The sequence below is a fragment of the Pipra filicauda genome, unplaced genomic scaffold (genome assembly GCF_003945595.2).
Source record: "Pipra filicauda isolate LSUMZ 115617 unplaced genomic scaffold, ASM394559v2 scaffold98_size3848907_pilon, whole genome shotgun sequence".
Lineage (NCBI taxonomy): Eukaryota > Metazoa > Chordata > Aves > Passeriformes > Pipridae > Pipra > Pipra filicauda.
In genome coordinates, this window is record NW_024105186.1 from 616,008 (window position 1) to 637,028 (window position 21,021).

At 42.0% G+C, this 21,021-nt stretch overlaps 1 protein-coding gene across 1 annotated transcript in view; it reads right to left on the minus strand.

The window, feature by feature from the left end:
- LOC113987753 (LIM domain containing preferred translocation partner in lipoma) overlaps nucleotides 1-21,021 on the minus strand; it is a 322,953-nt gene that overhangs the window by 107,728 nt on the left and 194,204 nt on the right. Inside the window, exon 9 of the mRNA XM_039378007.1 lies at nucleotides 10,224-10,898. Coding sequence (XP_039233941.1) covers nucleotides 10,224-10,898 — 675 coding nt within the window. The remainder of the gene's footprint in view (nucleotides 1-10,223; nucleotides 10,899-21,021) is intronic.

The window sequence follows — 21,021 nt, forward strand, 5'->3', positions numbered from 1 at the left end:
GCCCCCACATAATGAATTTAAGCTTCTGACAACAGGCTTTCATAGATCAGGGGAAGTACACCTTAGAATTAATTTGCTGAAACTTTGGATTTGCAAGGTGAAAGCCACTGATCTCTAGCCTGGGATAGCCTGTCCTAAACAGGAGAAAGCTGTCTATGGTCCCACAGTTAATGATTAACTCCTAAATGGAAGCAGAAGGGCTGATGAGGGTGATGCGGGTTTAAGACTGCATGTCTTTGTATCATTTTTGAAAGAAGAAACAGATGTTTTCAACCACCACAAACCTCCATTCCACAAATCTCTGCTCTCGCTGTTACCTTTTGGCAGTAACTTCCAAAAGCTGAATTAAAACACAAATTAATTGTTTTGCTGGAAAGTTCAGAAGAGAGTGTGGGGCAGAGTCAGAGATTGAACACATTCCCTCACACAGCAGCACATCTCCTGCCTGCTCAGAAGGCAGAAGACAGCATGAGAAGATCTTGTTCTAACACTGCTTTATTTTGCTGGTAATCAGGGTCTCCAAGACTGCCAGTTCAACTGGAGAAGAGCCCTGGAAAATCTTCTGCTTTGTCAGCGACATGGTCTCATGTAAAACCCCATCTCGTCTGTCAAAGTACAGTCTGAATGCTTTCACTAGCATTAATTTAAATTTCTAAACAAACACCAGACCTACCAACTTGTGTAATGCTGAAGAAGTTAATTTTATCTGAGATGTCTGGGTTTTCTCCCTCTTTTTTCTCCCACTTTAAATTGATGCCATCTTGATTTTTTTTTTTTTTAAAGGGGGGCATTTTTGAGCACTGCTTGCAGATATGCATTTGTATGCATTTTCCATCCTTTAACTAACGAACAGGAGGGGGAAGAAGTTAATTTTGCTAGCAGCCTGCTGTGATATAAATAAAAATAATAGGTACATTCACAGATTTTGAACTTTTTACAGCCACTGCTGCAAAAAGCAATTTTAATTTATAACCACAGATTCTTGCAAAACATATAACGAAGACATAATAAAATGGAATGTTTATCCTGTGGCTCCCATTAGACTTCTTCCGTTCGATGGTTCTAACTAATGACTTGTTTTTCCACTTTTGTATTGGAAGCCTTATTATTGGGCTGCACAGAGCATACCTTATTTGATTTCCCTAGCAATATCTGCACCTCTTGCTGAAGCCTGCAATTAGATGTTCATGAAATAATATTAAAAAGCTGCATAATCTCATCTGTGGTAAAAAATTTAAAAAAAAAAGAAAGAAAGAAAGAAAGAAAAAAGCCAGTAACAAACCAGCTCTGTTTGTACAATATTATACTGAGTACAATAGACTAATGTTCACTCCAGTGCATGTGTCCTTTTGACTAACCACTTCTATCTGACAACCTTTTTTTGGCAACAGAACACATTGTACTTTTTGGATAATTGACTGTGGAATATAATGTTGTTTATTCAAAAGCAGGTCACACAGAACTGAGCTTCCAGTTGTCTTTATCCTTTTACCTTTCTTATCTTCATGTTGTTTAAATTTATGCTGAATTTCTTTTAATTACAGTAAGGTTTTAATTGCTGTACTGTATTTATTCAGCAGAAGGTGACCTGATGGTGAAATGGTACAGAAAGGTGGGTGGGAAGCTAAATTCAGATTTGAAAACTGTATTTGGACATATTTATTGGAGAGCAACCTCACAAAGAAACAAACACAAGCTCATGCACTCCCAACACCCTCTGTTACCTACAGGGCCATGTCTGCCTGCAATACAACTGCATTGTTTCCCTGTACTGAAAAACCTACTAGAAAGTCTCATCCATCACTTGCTCAGTGATCTGGAAATTCTACAGCAGCAAAAGGCCCAATTTTAAGCTTAAGCCTTAGAGGACAAGAACCCTCAGGGAAAGTGATGTGGAAACATGTAAAAGTCGTGAAAAATCTAGATTATGGGAAACAGTTAAGGAAAGGGGTTCAGGAGAAAGTTTTAACTGAAGTATTCGAATGAGGTCATGCAAGAATTGATGTATGTTTTGGGATGCAGCCTCAGGGAAGAGAGGTCACAAGTAAGTGTTGCTTAATAGGAGGGAGAAAGGACTTTGATGCAGCAAAAGGAACAGAAAAGCGGCCTTCTAACACAAGCTGGAGAAGGAGATGCTGATCATCAGATCAGGGAAACACAATTGTCATCTGGGACTTTTAAGTCTGCAAGACACTCTTGAAATGGAGGTTTTCAATATACAAATGTTGCAGGGCACTTCCTCAGGGAGATTTCCTCTCTTGACCAACTTGGATTGCAAAGTAAAACTCACCAGGCTTCCTGGTGAGAGCCTAGAAGGAATACATCAGTGGCATATACACAGCAGGAGCTTCCTTGTCCACTTAGGTAATTTTTCTCCCTGAAAAAGGCATGAGTTTTCTCTTTAGGCTCCTTCACAGTAACAACAGAAAAGAATGTGATTCATTTAATGAGCAACCAGCTCTCAAAAAGCTGAAGGAAACCCCTGAAAAAAATATCCTTCAGGTGTTGGCAAAGTAGAGTCTAACTAGGCAATAATGGGATGAAAATTATGACAGCTAATCTGCTGTATTATAGCTCAAGTGTGGTTCCATTTTACTGATGACTAAAGTAATCCTAATACGTCAGGTTAAGTTACTGCCGATTCATTTAAGGAAATTTTGTTTGTTTGTTTAGAAAAAGATTTAATTGGGAGAATGAGTGATACTGACAGTAATACTAATTCATCTGTCTGTACTGGTGCTAAACCACACCGTGGAAAATCCTTGCTAATGCCAGATTGATCAGCTAACACACAGCAGCTCCGCTCTTCTAATTTGTTTTATGTAGCTGACTTCAGACGGCCCATTTCAATCTGGACTATTTTGAGGATCCATGTGAAAATAAGTCATTGGCCTATTAGTGTGGATAAAGAAGCATATGAATATTACTCTGCTACAAGCAAGACATAGTTCATCTGATATTTTTTCCAGCAGAGAGAATACACTGTGTCTGGAACAAAGAAGAAAATGTGACTGGAAAGTTTAGAGCCCTTAAATTAATTCCCTAGACAAAAAGTTGAAGCATCATATTCATAATATCATGTTATGTAACTTGCTCTGGAGCCAGGCAGCTACTAAGTGAAATAGTATGAGTTATAAAAACAAAATATTGTTGTGAAAACAATTTTACAGCTTTATAATTCACTATTATTTTCATTTAAGAACAAAACTGCCAGTGTAATTGCAGATTCTGTTTGCCTTACAGGAGTTCTTTCAGCTTGTGATAGGAAATCTCTTTTTTTTTTTTAAACTTCTTTTTTTCCCCAAAGGCTGCTATTAAATTTACTATATTATGTTTCTTTATAGTTATTCAGAGGTAAATCCTAACAGGAAGCCCATTATGTGGACACCTAAGTTAGTTAAGTACCAGAACACTTATGATCAGTAAATGTAACCATATATTAGCAACTATTTCATACTATTACCCTTGGATAAAAAAATATTACATCAGCAGTCATTACAGACTACTTTCTACTCTTTATAACTCAATATCTATTTTAGGTGGGATCCTACATGGCTGGCACTGCTCACTATGCACCATGACCATTTTCTAACTTGCCTGCTCAAAGAAGTACTAGGCTCAAGAGTCTAGTTGTGCACAACCAGGCCTATCCACAGAGAAATGAGTCAGCTTCTAAATTGTGCACAGCTTCCTACACAAAGTGATCCTTTAGTAATGAACCATTACTATTATATATGTACATGTGCCATTAAGAACTGGATTAAGACCACAAATATGCTTCACAGAGGTCAGCAGGAAAACCACCCAAATGTAGGACGACCCATTCCAAATGACATGGACAAAATATCGCATTACCCAAAGCATCACTATGCTGTGAGCACAGTGACTTCTCTTAACATTGGTACTACCAGTCATAAGCCTAAAGAGTTTCACACCAACAGGGCAGCCAGAGACCTTCTCATCTCAAACAGAAGAGCCACACAGTGACACCAAACTGCTCCATGTCTCCTTGTTCTCCCCAGCTCTCTTAATTGGTGCATAAGCTTGGGCAAGTTTCCCTACCCATTCATGTCCTAGCTTCATTGCAATAAACTTGACAATGACACAGAGGTTATCTGACAGGAGAATAGCTTCCCAACACACTCTGGTGCCTTGGCTTTGAAAGAATTACAATATAGTTGGACTTGAGTGTATTTGAAAAACGGAAGGAAACAGCTCCTCCAGTAATCAGCAGCACCATCACAACAACATGCAGCAGCCAGAGTATGCCTGCAAAATAATTAAGTGGCACTCACTTTTATGGGTGCTGTTTTCTGTACTGAAAGCTGTAAACCAGCAGCAAGGCCAACCATCCTCATCATACTACAGACCAGGCCGTCCCTTAGAGACCTGAGCTCAGCTGGCCCCAGGGTTCAGGCGAGCACCACTGCTTGAAAACCAGAGAGCCTTCCCATCAGATGTTCCTTAAGTATGTGGTCACTGCATAAAACTGACCTCAGATCCAAAAATCTTATCTGTTAGACTGTAACGTGGTCTGGCAGTATCTCTCAAGGTAGACACTTGGTTATCAAGAGTTAAACAGCACAGAAACAAAGCCCTTGATTAACTCCAAGGTTGCCCCATGCCTTATCATGTGTGGAGGCATTGTCCTCAGCTTATTTTAAGAAGGAGCAAGAAAGAACATCCAGGTATTATGCCAAAAGCCTCTTTCTCAATTATTCCTCTTATATTACTAACCCATTGTAGCTGAATAAAGGCTAAAGCTGCAAAAGCTGCATCCTGAAGCTGTAAATTTAAGTTGGTTTCTCAGTATATACTGACCTGACTTATTCTTGTAGCTGCAGGCTCCCTCTTACCTTTAACTTCAAGGTAATTGTTTGGCAACTCTTTGTTTCGTTATTTAAGAAAAATATATGATTCCTAAGAGAAAAATCTGATTAATTGTTCTGTCATCAGCTGGTTCCTGCTAGTATATGGAGTGCTTAAATAATAAAAATATAATACAAAGCACAAAGAGTAAAGTTCTCAAATGAAAATGTTAAACACGTTTCAAGCCAAGAATTGGGCTCTTTCAAAATTTAGGGTGTAAACCAGACTGTGTTGGGTTCCTGCAGTCAGGATAAGCACATTGTTCTGAGAAACCCCCTTTGTACCTCTTGCCAGCACCTTATCACCTGAAAAAATCCACAAAGATTTCGATACAGAGATTTATAATACCTTGAAGAGGAAAACATCATTCTCAATGCCACAGAGTACTACTAAGTCCTAACTCTGAGCTTCTCATTGTTAGACACCATTGCCTTCTTCCCCTCCTCCTCATTTTAACAGAAGCAACAGCATTTAATTTAATCCACCCAGAAGCAATGAGAGAGTCAGCAGCTGATATACAGCTAGTGCTGGTTAGAACTCTGAATTACTGTTTTGTGAAGAATGTCAACATTTTGACATTTGTTGCTATTCTCAGGGTAGAAAGGAACTACATATTCATCTGGAAATTTTGAAATGTCACACTGAACTCGCAAATTTAACTCTGAATTTCAGAATTTCACCTTCTACTTCATTTTACATTAGCTTTCAGTCTTTTTTAAGTTATTAAATGCCAAAGTAGAGTATTTTAAAAAAGCCTTTTTAATTCTACTTTGTTCTGCTTTATTTTAGCATAATAAAGCTATGGGAAGCCACTGTCCCACACTGACAGAAAACCAACTTCAACCATCATTTTACTCTGTCTCCAAATTCCATGCAGTGGAAATTTCTGACACTTGACTTTTGTGAAGAAGACACTTGGGTGGAGACACAAAATTTTTGGTGAGAAGCAGTATACAAGCTGCCTACCTTTCTCCACCAAGTCAAAAGCAACACTAAGAATATATCCCTGTGACAGTAGGAGGGAATCTGGCAGACTGCATTTATTCATCTGCAGAGAACAAAAAATTTCTAGTCACTAGATTAACAGCAAACAGCAAAGTGAATTAGTCTCAGTTCAAACACAGGTGCCGGAGGTATCCACTTTATGTGAGTGATGGCAGACTGTAAAAATATTAAACCAGTACCAGACAAGTGCATCAGTCATAGCAAAGGACACCAGCGAGCATATGTTTCTGAGGCAAAGATGAAACTTCCAAGTGAATGTCTCCATCACAGGTATTAAATCAGTGGAAAAACTGGCAAAAGCTGTGTAAAATGAGAAAACAGTGAGCCATCATAGTCCTTTTTGGGCACTGCAAGCTTCATGAGACTGTGAAGGTGCTGGGTGCAGCAGGCAGAAAAGAAACCACCTCCAGCAGCGCAGAAACGATGCGGTGGCTGAGGTCTGCTAATCACGAGTGGTCACCACCACCAAAACCGTGCCAAAAGCATAAGCTGCCTTATGATTTCCAACTGTCTCTCTACTTTTCATGGTGCTAACCTCAAAAGGTGCATAACACTGAAGGGTCATGTGAAGAGGAGGCCACTGATGGCTCTTTATGTGTGAAGGGGGACAGTGGGACCGGTGGTTGGTTTGGGCTGACCAGGTTAAGGAACTCGTGCACTTGTGCCATGTCAGGGAGAACAGACACAGTTACTGCAGGAACACTGCTCCCTTTCTCCTTCTAGAAAATCTGCAGCAAAGGAGCATGGATTTGGACGCTGCACTAAATCAGAGCTACAAGACACTTCTGTCCTCACCGAATTGGTAAATTGTTCTCAAGAGGTCAGTGTGTTTGTTAAGACTTCCCCCATTCTGGACCAAAACCACAAGCTCTCTCAAATTACTTCAGTGGTACCCAGTTTGGATGTTGAAAATGTGTAGGTTCCTTTATGAAGGAATGTGGTTCCCCAAGCCTATGAGTAGAAGAAGGAGAATAGCTGGGATCTGAGACCTAGGAAGAACAGATCTCCCAGTGGCCAGATCTCCCAGGAGATACATGAGGTTCCTGAAAGGTTCACAAATCTACCTGGGAGACATGTCATAGTGTCTCAAAAACACTACCAAAAGCAGTAAAAGGACCTAGACCTATTTCAAGATATGAGAGCTCAACAAAGGTATTTGGTGTCTCACCAGTCCAGCACAGAAACATTTGATGATAGCTAAGCTGGTCAGTGGTGGGAGTTTTATCAACCCTGCTTTGGCCACAGGGCAAAGTTTCAGTAATTCTCCATGACAGCAATGTGCTTTGTCATTTGTCCACTGTGGACATCATGGTGCCAGAAATCAGCACACCTAATGAGCCACTCTGATCTTGTGCACTTCGGCCTTTGGGAGGGAGAAGTTAAAAGAGCGGCTACAGATTTTGACTTGGTCTGAGTAGGCACAGCACTGCTGGCAAAAAGTACAGGAGTAGCTGATCGTGTCACATCTTTCTGTGATGGTCTCATGAGAGCTCTGCTGCTGCTTCTACAGAAATCACCACCACCTACCATCCAGAGGAGAAAGCTCCTGAGGTTTTTCAGCCCTTGAAGCACATGGAGGTTTAAATGAGGACATGCACTCCACCAGATCATTTCCTAACTAGGACTTGGGCACTAATGCTAGACGGGGTGCTGCGAAAGACTAAAATGCCCAGAGGTTTCACATGCATGATTCTCACTCCATAACTGGCCCAAGGACAGAATGCAATGCAGAGTTGTGAGTGAGTAAAACTCATTGTTCTCAGCAGGCTTTAAGAACCAGTACAGATTACTTGCTGTTCCCATACCAATCCAGATTTATTTTGGATCAGCAGCAACTTCAACATGATTAGTACACAGCAAAAAGCACTGAGTCACAATGCCATGGACCTCCTTCTAGCCAGAATGCCAAATATATACTTTTTTTTTTGACCCTTTAAAAGCCGTTAACAAATTAAATGAAAAATTTTACCTCTCAAAGTGATGGATCATATTAGAATTAAGAACTATGAACTTTTAATCTGAGATAGATTTGCTACAATATCCTTAACATGTTGCACACAAAGTGCATTCATGATTAAGAATGCACTATTTTGAATACATTTAGAAATTGGTTTGTATTTTAAAATCATTCCCTTGCAAGAAATAAAATTCCTAAAGGTCGTCTTGCATTTTATGTGATATGCACTTCTTATCCTGGATTCTCAAATCTATTTCCTTAACTGAAAGACCTCAAACCAACCTTGAAAAGGCAAAACACAACAAAATGCAGAAGCCAGTTGCGTTCAGGAAAATAAGTTAATATTCATATTGTAGCCAAGTCAAATTACAGTGACAGTTCTATCAGATATCTGGCTCTCATATAGCCTTTCTTTTTTTTTTCCTTTTAAATAAAATAATTCCAAACGTTGATTTTATGAATTAGTTAGTCTGCAGAGGAAGAGAACAGCATGCAGTAAGACTGGACAACATTGCTTCAATGGCAAAGCATACAGTGTTTTATTACTGAGCATTTCCTGTAAAGACTCTTAGACCACCTTCAATTCTTCATCAACTAAACTATATATGTTACAAAGCAACTATTGAGCAGAATATGTTACAGAAGATTTGTAAGCTAAAAAGTGAAATAGGTAACAACACAGTTATTTAGTAGGTTGGATGAGAAAGAAAGTTTCTGGAGGGATTTATCACCAAGCAAATAATAGTCTGTTCTGCAGAAGAACTGAAATTATTTTTATAGAGATATTTATGAAGTATTTCTGCATGTGTATTTGCAAATGCCACGTGCACACACACACAAACATATATATAAAAATATATACATGCAAACATGAAACCCCAAACTTGAGCTAAATTAAACTGTCCCTCCAGCTTTGTAATGCAAATGAGACTAACAGGCTTGTGCTGTTTGTGGTTCAAGATGATTTGCGTTTCCATAGAGATGCTGACTGAACTACAGTTTTTAAATTTTTTATATATATAAGCTTACTTGTATCTATAAAAGTCTAAATATGGATCTGCTGTACCTCAGCATTTCCTCAGTGACTCCACTGGAACCACAACAATTTACACCAGTTAAGGCTATGTGCAAATTTTGTGTCTTTTTGTGACTTTTCAGTTTAAGCTCTATGCTAAGTACTTGCAGAGCTGAGAGTTTGCTGTTTCTCTCCCTAGTCCTAAGCTTCTTGGTAAGGAAGGGAAAGAAAAGAGAAAAAGCAGTTTCTTAGCTGCTAGTAGATAATATTTTAAGGACTTGTGTAACTTCTTGCCCTCTCTAAACTGCCTAGAGGAACATCTTTGCCTTCAAAAGTTCCCACTGCCAGGAAACCTGGAATTCAAGGAAGATCGTCTGTGTGCTGTTAAGAGAAGGAAATAACAAAAGGACAGGGTTTCTGTTATGTATCAGAAGCTTTTTCCCCTTTCTCTGTCAGCACCCACAAGCTCAAGAGCAGGATGTGCTCAGACATGCCAGGGTGGGCCTGGGCAGCGATGGTGTCACTGTCTCCCTGCCTCACCCTTCAGTGGAGCCTCAGCTTGTCATGCACCAGGGCCCTGCAAAGCTACAGTGCCTGTGTGCCCCCAGAGCCGCATTAAGGACTTCAACCAGCAGAAGTGACAAAAGCCAGACAGGGTCAGCTCGGGTAGAGAAACCAGGCAGACCAGTTTAACTTTCTATTTCAACTTGACTTCGCTTTATGAGGTCTGGGCACTGGTTGAAGTGGATGGAGGCCACCCGGCGTACCATCACCGGAGAAGAAAACCAGAGCTAAGCTCTGTGGGAACTCATTTCCATGTGGTTACAGTGATAAGTGATCTTTGAACAGCAACACACCAGAGGACAACCTCCACAATCACTACGAACCACAATCAAAACCAACCTCCCATGTACCTCCCATCTGCCTGAGGAGAGGGAGGATTACGAGTTGAACCAGGGTTCAACTCAGGTCTACAAGCACATGGAGCAGAAGCTCTCACCCAGCCCCTCACTTCATCTTGGGAGGGCCCAGAAGAGAAGACCCCAGTGCAGCGATGCTGTACGGAGGCATGGCCAGGGAGCTCCTTGGGCAATGGCATGTCACAGGAACAAAGCCTCCCTCCTGCCTGTGGGGTGACACCATACCTCCACATGTTACACTGGCTCACACTTCAAGGCTGATGGTTTTTCTAAGCCCCCACAAAGCCTCTTTTCAAAGCAGATGAGACATCCCTATTTCCAGCTTTTAGAAGCCATACAGAGGGAGACCTGCCCCACATCCCCAATGGCACCACTTTCCCTTTCAGGGAGGGTCCCAGGCCACGTTCAGTCATGCAGCTCTCCAATCCCCTGGGGGGTGAGCACCCACATCTCCTACCTTCTGCTGCAGGGTGGGTGGCTGTGGGGCCAGCACCGGGTCAGTGATATAGGTCTTCTTAGTGCCTGGCGGCTGGTAGAGGCCAGGAGGAGCCTGGCCCATGGCATTACTAGCAGGATACGCTGGCTCAGCCTTCCAGGAGCTCTGTGGCAGATAGGGCGCTTCGGAGCCGTTCCTTCCTCCGTACCCCCCATAGTAGGGGTCCTGGTAGCGGCCCTGCGGAGGTGCGTATCCATAGGCGGGTTCCGCAGGCCGGGTGGGCGGTGGAGCGTAGCCGTAGTCGGGCCCGTGGGGTTGAGGCGCTCCATACTGCGGGGCAGCGGGCTGGCGGGATGGCGGGGCTGCGTAGGGCTGGCCGTGCCCGAGGCTGCCATAGTGCGTGGGCTGCGGGCCGGGCGGCTGGTAGTGTGGGCTGGGCTGTGCCGTCCTCACCTGGACGTTGAAGGCCGGGCGGCTGGGTGTGGAGGCCGTGGCGTAGGAGGCCGGCACTGGCTGCGGCTTCAGGGTGCCCACGGGAGTGACCGGGATGGGCGCCGGTTGCCCCGGGCCCTTGGCCGTGGACTTTTTGGTGGCGGTCAGCGGAGGCTGGTTGGGGATGATCATCCGCTTGTGGCCAGTAACAGGGGTGGACACAGATGGGGTGGTGGCGGCGGAGCTGCTCGAGGTCCCAGAGACCTGGGGAGCAAGGAAAGAGAGACACAGCGTCAGCAGGAGGGGCCTCTCAGGCGCCAGATCAAGCAGCGAGGGGTTAGGTTGGAAAGAGGGATTTACAGTAACATCTGTGCAGCAACTCAAACTGCTTAGGAAAGCAGGAATGTAACTGAGACCATGCATTATAAAATGGTAATAGCAACCTTCCCTTGCTCTGACAGAACAGGGACAGCACCACGGCAGTCGAGCAGAATTGCCGTGCGTGGCATTTCATCTCTCCTTGGAGTTTTCTCCTCTGCCTCCAAACAAACAAACAAACAAAGTAAAAGATAATATATGAAAAAAAAAAGGGGAGACTCATTGGAAAATAATCAGGGGAAACCCCAGGCATTTCTGTGAAAATGAGAGTGTTTTGAAAAAGAGAGAAAATGAGATTATAGTCTCTATGGAGACATGAAATTCCTTGGGTCCCTAGAGGACCTGTAGGGTTCTGCCCCAATACAGGAGCACCTTTAACTGTGCAGAAGGCGGCAGGGTGGGATGGCCTAAAAGTAGGTCCCAAACTGTAAGAATCAACTTAAATCAAAGCAGAACACGGAGGTGTCCCTAACCTGGATGTGCTGGTTGAAAACCTGGAGTGACCCTAGAGAAAGCAAATGTTACACATGGTTCATGAAAGGGCAGGAAGGTGGGTAGGATTCCCAAGAGCTTCAGAAGTCAGCTCCCACCATGGCAGTCATGTAACCCTGCACCCGTGCCCCAGGCACAGCTGGGGCAGCCAGGGAAGAGGATCACAGTAAATGCTGCTGTTACCTGCAATTTGGCCACGGAATGAAGCTTTGGTGCAGTGACGCTGACCTCATAGGTATTGTACATCCTTCAGTCTAATGTACTTGTTTGTTTGGTTTACCTTGCATTTAAATGTTCAAAAACATCGGTGTGAAAATGCATCTTTGTTAAAAAACTAATAAAGTGAAACAGTTTCTGAAGAACATTGAAGAACTTTAAGTTTTTTCACTAAATCAAAGAAGAGGAAACTTTAACTTCTGGAGTTTAGGATTAGGTAAAATTTCTTGTCTCTTTATTTTCCTTTATTCTGAAAGAGTATCTGAATTTTATGCATTCCTGTACAGAGATGGATTAAAGTGAAGACATGCAATTTGACTGCACCTAACACTATAATTATACAAGGTTATATCCCATCCAAACTTCCTGCACCAGGCTTGATCTCATCCATGATCTGCTTGAAAACCTACAAGTTCACAGCAGCCCAAAGTCAGACCAGCTCAGCTCTCACCCATGGTTATGTTCACTCTAAGGCATGTGCCACCTTCCTCTAAATGACCAATGTCATATTTGTCCTCAGTGTTCCTTCTTTATGCTGGCACCCTGACCTCTACCTACTGCCCCATCACCCTCTTGCCAGGGAGAGCGGGGTGGGGGCTCTTCTGGACACCTTACACACGGGCTGTACCCGGCCCAGAGAAATCCTCTGCCTGGTCAGCAGGTGGCGACAGTCAATTGCTGCCAAACCACCCAGGGCAGTGGCTGGAGAGGAACTTGAACCACCCATGGCCCTGAGCCTCCAAGGGTTCCAAACTCATCTTCCATAGAAGGTGGGAGAAAGCAGGACACTGCCCCTCAAACATTTGGCAACCACCTCACATAAAGAAAAGGGAGATAAGCGCAAGCCACTCAACTTCTAGTCCACAGACCACAAGCAAGCCTACCAAAGGGATAAGGAAGCTCTACCACCCAACTGGTAGCTCTTTCCTGGTGATGTGCAAATATTTTTTTGCTGATGCACTGGTAAAGACCTTATTCCTGCAAAGACCTTATACCTGCAGGGCAAACCTCCCCTGACAGCAAACCTCCCACGAGGAAACACTATAAATCATCAAGAGAACCCAAGCAAATAAGAGCACCAATCTGTTCTAAGAGATGTAAAAGGTGTGTATGAAGAGCTGGGGAATAATAAGGCAGAAAATTTCTGCTAGAGAAAAAACATCTAAATGTATTCACACCCTGACCTTGCTAACACATCCATGACAAGCAGCACATGGACAGACTGAAGAGATTTTGAAACTGAGAGCAAGGAAGAGCTGAAGAGTATCTCAGTCGAACTGCAAGGGCAGAGACAGGTTAAGGGTCTGCAGCCTATCATTAATACTGCTCTATTCTTCTAATTCTGAAACACCTGAAGATGAGCAGGCATTTCTCCATCCCTGCATCAGAGCAGAACTACACCAGTACTCATTGCTAGCAAGAAAACTTGTTTTCTGTCAGAATTGTTCTCCCATGTCAGGTTGGCATTTATGCCTGGGAGTGTCAGAAACTTTCCCATTTCCTCGCCTATTTCATTCTTGCAAATGACAGTAGTTTGTCCACTTACTGTAATGGGATGAAAGGTCTACAACACGGCACTGTGTAATTACCACCAGAAAAGCATTTTTCTTTTCCATGTGAAGAGGGAGAAGGTAGATGTTATAAAGACAATGGCCTACCAGAGAGAGAGGGAAAGACCAAACCAAAACAACATAAATGAACCCTATTCATCACATTATATATTTCTGAATGCAGACTCCGGAAGCAGGTGATGACAGATCTCAACTAAAGCTCTCGTGATGAAAGTCTATCCTATCCCAAGAACTGGGGGACTTCAATCTTACATATAAACATCCACATAACATTTCACTTAATGTGCTGATGCCAGTGTCCTGCCTGGACTGGAATATACCCTAAGAATGAATGATAAACTCTCCAAAAAAACCCCAAACCTCCAGTCTACTGACTGGCACTGAGCAGCTCCTGTGTTTGATGCTACAAAGAGGATGAGCTGGGAGTGTCCCCTCCTGCACCAGGACCCAGTGAAGGAAAGTGCCAAGTTGAGGGTGCCTGGGCCAGAGGCCAAGCTTTGCCATCAACTTCACAGTGAAGGCTTGAGCTAACAACTACCAGCTGCACTGTGGCATCAAACCACAGGCTGCCTTGAGGAGGAGGAAGTTTGCATCAGTAGGAGTCCCCAGAGGCACCCTATGTGACTCATTCTGAATTCCTCTGAGGGCTCTGGGCAAGCGTGTGATAAAAGCTGGGTTTTAGGGGGGGAGGTGTAAGGCTAGCTGATGTGATGTAGTAGAGAAATGGGACAGGTTAGAGGGAGTTTACCACTACTGGAGCACTGATGATTTAGAGGGACACAAAGTGGCTGTAGCTCTTAAGCAAGGGCACAGGTGAGGTATCATCATAAATCCTCTGCCCTTTTACCTGGGAGAAAGAAGGGTGGCCACAGTCCAACCGTGCACTCAAATATCACCTCAGGCTTAAACCTCTAGATTACTAATGGATTAAGAAAAAACTTTTTAAATGCACATGAACTATGGGCAAGATTCCTGCTCTGAGGACAGGAATGTGTGGAAGGATGAGAAAAGGGTACACAGATACCACTGGGAAGAGAGATTTCAACAGATGTCTGCAAGGCATTAGGAGGATAGGAGGGATGGATGAAGCTAAAAGGATGCCAGGTAGATGGAGTAATGAACAGAAAGCTGGTAAGGCCTATCTACATCACTGGGTACAGTCCTAGCAAAACAGATGACAATCACAAATGTTTCATCCAAGTGAATCCATAGAACTTCTACCAGCACAACAAAGTAGACTCATCCAAAAGCACATTAAAGTGATAGCCCAGAGTCATGAAAACAAATAGAAATAGGAAAAAGAAAACAGAGAAGGGCAAAGGGAGGATTCATAGGAGTACAGGTATCCCTTTCTTCAGCAGCTCCTGGACAGCTCATTTCAAAACCACATTGCATTTGCATGTGACTATCGCAGCCAAACATGCTCTCTGACATCCTCTAAGGGCTGTTTTCAGAGGAAGACAGGCTTTCCTCTGCTCACCATGCCCTGATGAAACTGTCTGACACACTTCGCAAGTGCAAATTAGAACCACGCTACTTACCATCAACCCCTTCTTGCAAATTCATATTTGCAAAGAGAGTAAACTAGAAACCCCAGGTGTTGATAACACAGAGTTGTTAAGAGAAACTAGAGTAGGAAGGAGTTAAATTCAGAACCTCATCTACCACAAGCATTATAATACAAAATCTTTTTTTTAATGGGAAAGCACAAGAGCCTTGCTTAAACACAGATGGAAGTACCTAAATGTACTGCCTCTTCTACAAATGAATTATCCAGCAGTTCAAATAAAGGTGAACTAATACTGACAAAATCAAGTAAAACTCAATCAATGTGGGAGGAAAAAACCCCCAAAACGCTTCAACTAAAAAATGTTAGCACGTATAACCATGAGGGGAAAAATTTTGCTTGGCAACTCCTGCTCTGTCTTCTTAAATGTGGATAAAGTTTATAAGCATTTGCAGGAGTTTCTTGTACCAACCACCATAGGAGAAGTCTATGGTGTTGTGATAAAACCGTGCTGTCCAAGGGGTCTGACTGTCAAAGCTGGGTGTCTGGATTCAAAGTTACCTTGGTGGGGAAACCTGAAATCCTGAGTATCAGTGACTTTTCATTCTGTAGAAATTATTTACAGAGATCTTAAATTAAATTCAATGTATATCTACAACTAAAAAGTCATCACATAGGTACTAGGGATAAAACCTGTTGTTCTACAGAAATTAATCTATCATTCTATACCATTTGTTGGGCTTAAACCTTAAAAAGAGTAGAGAATAACCACAGTCTACAGCAGAAGCATGATTCTATATGATCAGCTGGAAGCCTTATGAAAAGGACTTGATCGTCCTTTTATTTTGTGCATTTGTAGCGTAACTTTTATAGAATCCCTTCAGTTACTCAAGTTTCACAGACTGGATCAAAAATGCCAACACAAAGTTTATCATATTCTATTCAATTCTCCAGGCATTTTTCATTAAGGTACAGTTGAATAACTTTAGCCCTTTAGCTGTCAAATTATCAGATATAAAGATACATTACTCTAGCTCAGTGGTTTTCAACCTTTATGCTCAGCAGCCCCCAAACATTTGTTTTTCAGAAGACACAAGCTCCTTTATGGAGAAAGTTAATCTATTGACAATAAACATGGGGTTTTAAGTTACCTTCCATTGAATTCTTCTTAGTTATCTTGGGAGTAATCCATAGACCCCCAGGGTTTGCAGAGCAGAGGTTGAGAACCTCTAGCTGGGGTTGCCTTTTTCAGGCATTTCAGCCACTAATTACTCCAGGATAGGAATGAAACAACCCTTCTTCCTCAAAAGGTAGAAACCTGGCAACTACCAGTGGGCTGAACCCAGGATGCAGCGTTCTCAGGGGGCTGCCACTTCAATGGGCCAGTGCAGCATTCTTCCTAACTCAGTTGCATGGTCTACCTACACAAGCTGGACTGAAACACACGGCCAGCTCAGGATGTGCCAGCTGAAATATTTTAAGTATCAATCAGTGGTGGTGGCAGTTGAAGGCCTGGGCAGGAAAGGCAGTGAAGGGTGTAAAATTAACTTGGTTTCTCCTAACTCCAGTGATGGGCATTCACCTTGGCTAGCTGGAGGTGCTTAAAGCTCTCTCTCTCTCTGAAATGTACCTCCACGGGGTCATTTATCCTGTTCTAATACTGAAGCCTAAAACAGCGGAGATAAATCATCCACTGGGGGAATCTACTTCACTGACTGTAAAAGAAGCATAAAAACAGGCAAGACAAGTCACTGAATATTTAGACAGCACAAGTTAGTGGAGACAAATTCCACAATAAGCAGGTAATTTTGATGTGACTGTAAGAAGCACAGATCCCTTTCCCCTGCATTAAGTGCACTGCCACTCAAGCTCAGCTAGTGCAGCACACCAAAGGGAGTGCCAGCAGCTCAGATGATCTGCCAGGATCCTGCCATGCCACGTAGCCAATGCATGACCGAGAGGCTGTGCTGCAAGTGTATTTCTAGTGTACGAAGGCGGGTGACACAAGTGAGATGCCCTTTCCCACCTCCTTTTCCACCTCCATGCTGAACAGTGGCTCCCGCTAGAACTGGAGCTGCTGCTTTGCCAGGAGCAGCAGCTGGACTGAGCCTCCCTCCTGCCTGAGGTAGCAAATCTCACCTCCCCCTCAATTTGGGAAGGATAACCCTTGAGAAAAATCAAATACTGTGCTTTGAAACCTGGGCCTTTAGGTACTTGAAAATGTTAACTGGCATTTTAGGGGGTTTCCTGACGTGCAGACACATTTAACTCCTGCTGACTTCAAATTCTGTATTTGAACAAGCTGCCTTGCTAGTGATAATGTAAGGCCAGGTTCCCCTGAATGTATCCTCTTTTTCTGTCTGAAATAACATCTGGGTGAAAAAGAGAAATCTGGCCTTTCATTTGGGACTTGTAGATGCCTGGAGTCCTGGTAGAGCTCCAGCTGGGTTGCTTAATGTCCAGAGATCTTGGGCAGATGCACTGCTCCCATTTAGCATACCTGATGTCTTTTCAATATACATCATTCTCTGGCCTTCTTTATAATGTCCAGACAGTTCAAGCTCGCTGAGGACACATCTCTGCAACTCTGCACTGCTGCTATGTCGTGCACACAGCTTAGTTGCTAACACAGATTTCTTTAAGTGTCAAAATGTCCTTAGAATCCAGTCCAAAGTTTTGAAGATTGGGCCAAACCTTAAAGCCCTCAGTCAAAACACGTTTGTAATCAGAGGAAGTTTTTCTTTAGAGTTTCATCATTCTCTCATTTCTAGTTTGCAGCTGACAAGCAAGTGTCACAGATATATGGACTGTGCATGGATCAGTAGCCACACTCATACTTCACAGATGTGGGATTCAGTTTGTTGGCTTGGTCACCAGCAGCTAAAAAGGTACTCAAACAGACTGCTCCTAGGCATTGTACCAAAAGAAGAAGAGGAGAAATCTAATAAAGTGTTCATCTCTGGTTCCCAAATGAAGAGAATACCTTACGAATCCCATAAAGTGTTACAAGAGCACAACTGCTTCTGAGCTTTGATCTGCTTTTCAGCTGCTACTATGGGTGGAAAGGGAGTCGACATAGTTGTTAATGTTTCTGCTTCATAACCTCTTTTGTACTCATTGTCATGGCCCAGCTTGAAACCACAGGAGAAGATGGCGCACGAAAGAAAAGGTGGTAACAGTCGACTTTCAATATTTTATCATGGAAAACAGCCTTCCACAACTGACGAGTGCAGTTATAGACACAGACCTTGGTTTCAGTATGGGTGCCAAGTGTTTTAGGCATCCTGGGTTTCCACTTTGCAACACTCCATTAATTCCACACATCTGAAAGTTTTGGTCTCCAAAACACAACAGTTTTATGCCAACGAAGAATTTCCTCCTCAGTTTCATATTTACTTTTTTATTTGTTTACCTAATATTATCACTAGGATGACTACTATGAGCTTTTTTTATTTGCTTTTCCTTTTCTGATGGCTGATCATCTGGTATTTATGAGGACTCTGTGAGAGACCAGTTTAAAAGATGTGCAAACAATTGACCTAAATACTTTCAAGGCTGGTGGACAGTCAAGGGCCATAATTTTAGCTTAATTCATTGAAAAGGCTAGTTATTATTAAAATTTTTCTATTTAAGCAATTCCACTTGACCACTTCAAAAGCAATAGCAACTTCATGCACAAGAACATCAGATATCAGCATGAGAAATAACTTTGTCAAGAAGCTACAGAAGATGCCAGTCAGGAGAAGTTAAATATTTTCTGAATTCATCTTGGGGTATTTTTGTGATTTCCCACTCTCATCACTAAAATGACAAATTTGCACCCATCTGGACTTCAGGAACATGCAACAGCAGCCCCCTGCACTGACCTAGTCAGTGGCATATGCACCACAGCCCTTTGGTCACACTAAAAAGCAGAATTACTGAGTGACCAAAACACAGAACTACTGAGTACAAACCCCAAACCGAAGACCACAAAAAGAATTGCATGGTACCACGTGAAGACAAGTCACTGTGTGCATGGAGCAGTGAAACCGAGCTCCTTAAGGAGTACCTTCTCTAAGGCTTAGCAACACAGGAATGTCCAAAGCATTTCCATTCACCAAACTGGGCCTTTTTAATGGGCTGAACAAATTCCCTTGCTTAATTTAGGCAAAATATTGCCATACCGCAATAACGGGGAAGCCCCCACCTCCCTATAAATAAGAACTTTGAGTAAGCAAAGTATTTTTATGACTTTTGCTATTACTAATTTAGTGAAACCTAAAGTATCATAATTACACCATCCACAGATTTTAAAACGTTTTTTTCCTTCCTTTTATAACTTGCTATTTGTAATGGAAAAGAAGTTCCTGTGCACGATAAATATGGGCAGGTTTGAGGGTTATACAGATTATGCCGCTGTCCATGGATGTGCATCATGATTATAAAAGAAAGATTAAGAAGGACAATGGAAGATGCATGAGTGAGGGCAAGAGGTGTCTTTGTGAGGGACATGACAAAATTATGGGTACATGAAGTCTTCCAGAGAAGTCTTCTACAATTTATATGGAAAAGTTATCATTTTCTATTGTATGTGGAACAATGGATCTAAACAGCAGTCCAACACGTTTATAAAAGCTTCTCATTTCCTACTAAATTTGAAAGGAGATATAGAGTGTTTATAGAGTATACAAGCTTTCTTCCTTTATTAATTTTAGAGAACACTAAGAAAGTGTGCATATGCACACATAAAATAATATGAAATACATATGCACTCAGGCACTACTTGGTTTACTTTGTGTTACTTGCTATTTGTTTACAATTCTGTTTATTTGCTGCATTGCTTGCATTTATAACCTATTTATCTTTTCCAATTCCAAAACGCTATTAAACCAGATTTAAAACATTATCCTACCAGAGGGTATAAACATTTTTGAATGTTAGTATTGTCTCAATTTCCTGCGAAAACCATGTGTTTTTATTCTTCTTTTCCCCACGTTTTAAAGCCTGTGCAAACAGCAATACAGAAGAGCAGAAGCACCAGCGAACAATTCCATGTTCATACAACATCTGCTTTCTTATGGTTCACTTGAGGTCCAGAACCCACTGTCATCCGCCAGTATTTTTAGTGGGATACAAAATGATTCCAGTTAATAACTTGAGTGCTTAGCAGCAGAGAGAAACTACACAGCCTCGCAAAAAAATAAGAGCTTAACCAAAAAAAAAAAAAAAACAAAAAAAAAAACAAACAAACCATAAAAGATAGGCAGATGTGACAGAGAGGTTATTTTCCTATTAGGTACACCTAATAGGTGTACACCTTTCCAAAAGGCTGATGAGCTACAACAACAGATCAAATTTAACTGTTTTCCCAGACGGCTCCTTCTGGGAAGTGGAGTGGAACGTTCCCTCATTTATCCGTCTGCCTGGGTTATCACCACTGCCCGAAATACCTTAGTCTTTCCACAATATCACAGACTCCAAGCACAATGTTGAGAAATCTGATTGGAAAAGTTTTCTTTCACCTGCTGTAGCTTTTAAAATTATTCTCTAGGTACACCAATACATACACCAAGACACATAGAATTTACCCCCTCCAACAATTCTAGTCAAAACACCAGGGCAATACTGTAACCAGTGAGAAAAAGCGAAAGAGAGAGCATTAATTTATAGCACAAGCAAAAAAGCCATCTGTACCACGGAATACTTGAGTATAAAACAATACAGAAAGATAGCTTATTTTTAAATGAAAGTATTAACTCACTGTTTCTGTGTTATTTTCCTCTTTTCATAGAGAACATATAATTACATTAAGTGCACGGTAAAATGTTTACTCAAAAGAAACACTGATAAAAATTTAGAATCATAACAGTATCGCTCTAAAAAGCCTGTGTAAAGCAATGTAAAATCCATCGCCTCACCAGGCTTCGTTCTGTTGTAAATGGCATTATAAATTAATCCAGTTTTCCTAAATATGCCTTGAGGAAACAGAACCACAAATAGCCATTGTAAGCTTTAACATTAAAAAACCACAAAAAATCAAAGAACAAAAAACCCTCTTCTCTTCATTCTTATCTGGAATGCAAGAGCTGTGTTTTCAATGACTGATATTGCTGACTAGGTTCTATACTTAGTCCAAAAATGTCAAACTTTTTTTGATACAGCTAAGCCCTACATCCTAGTTTAATACCAAGCTTTCTCCTATGCCACACTCCTTTCAGCTCAGCAAGTTTCACCAAAAAAA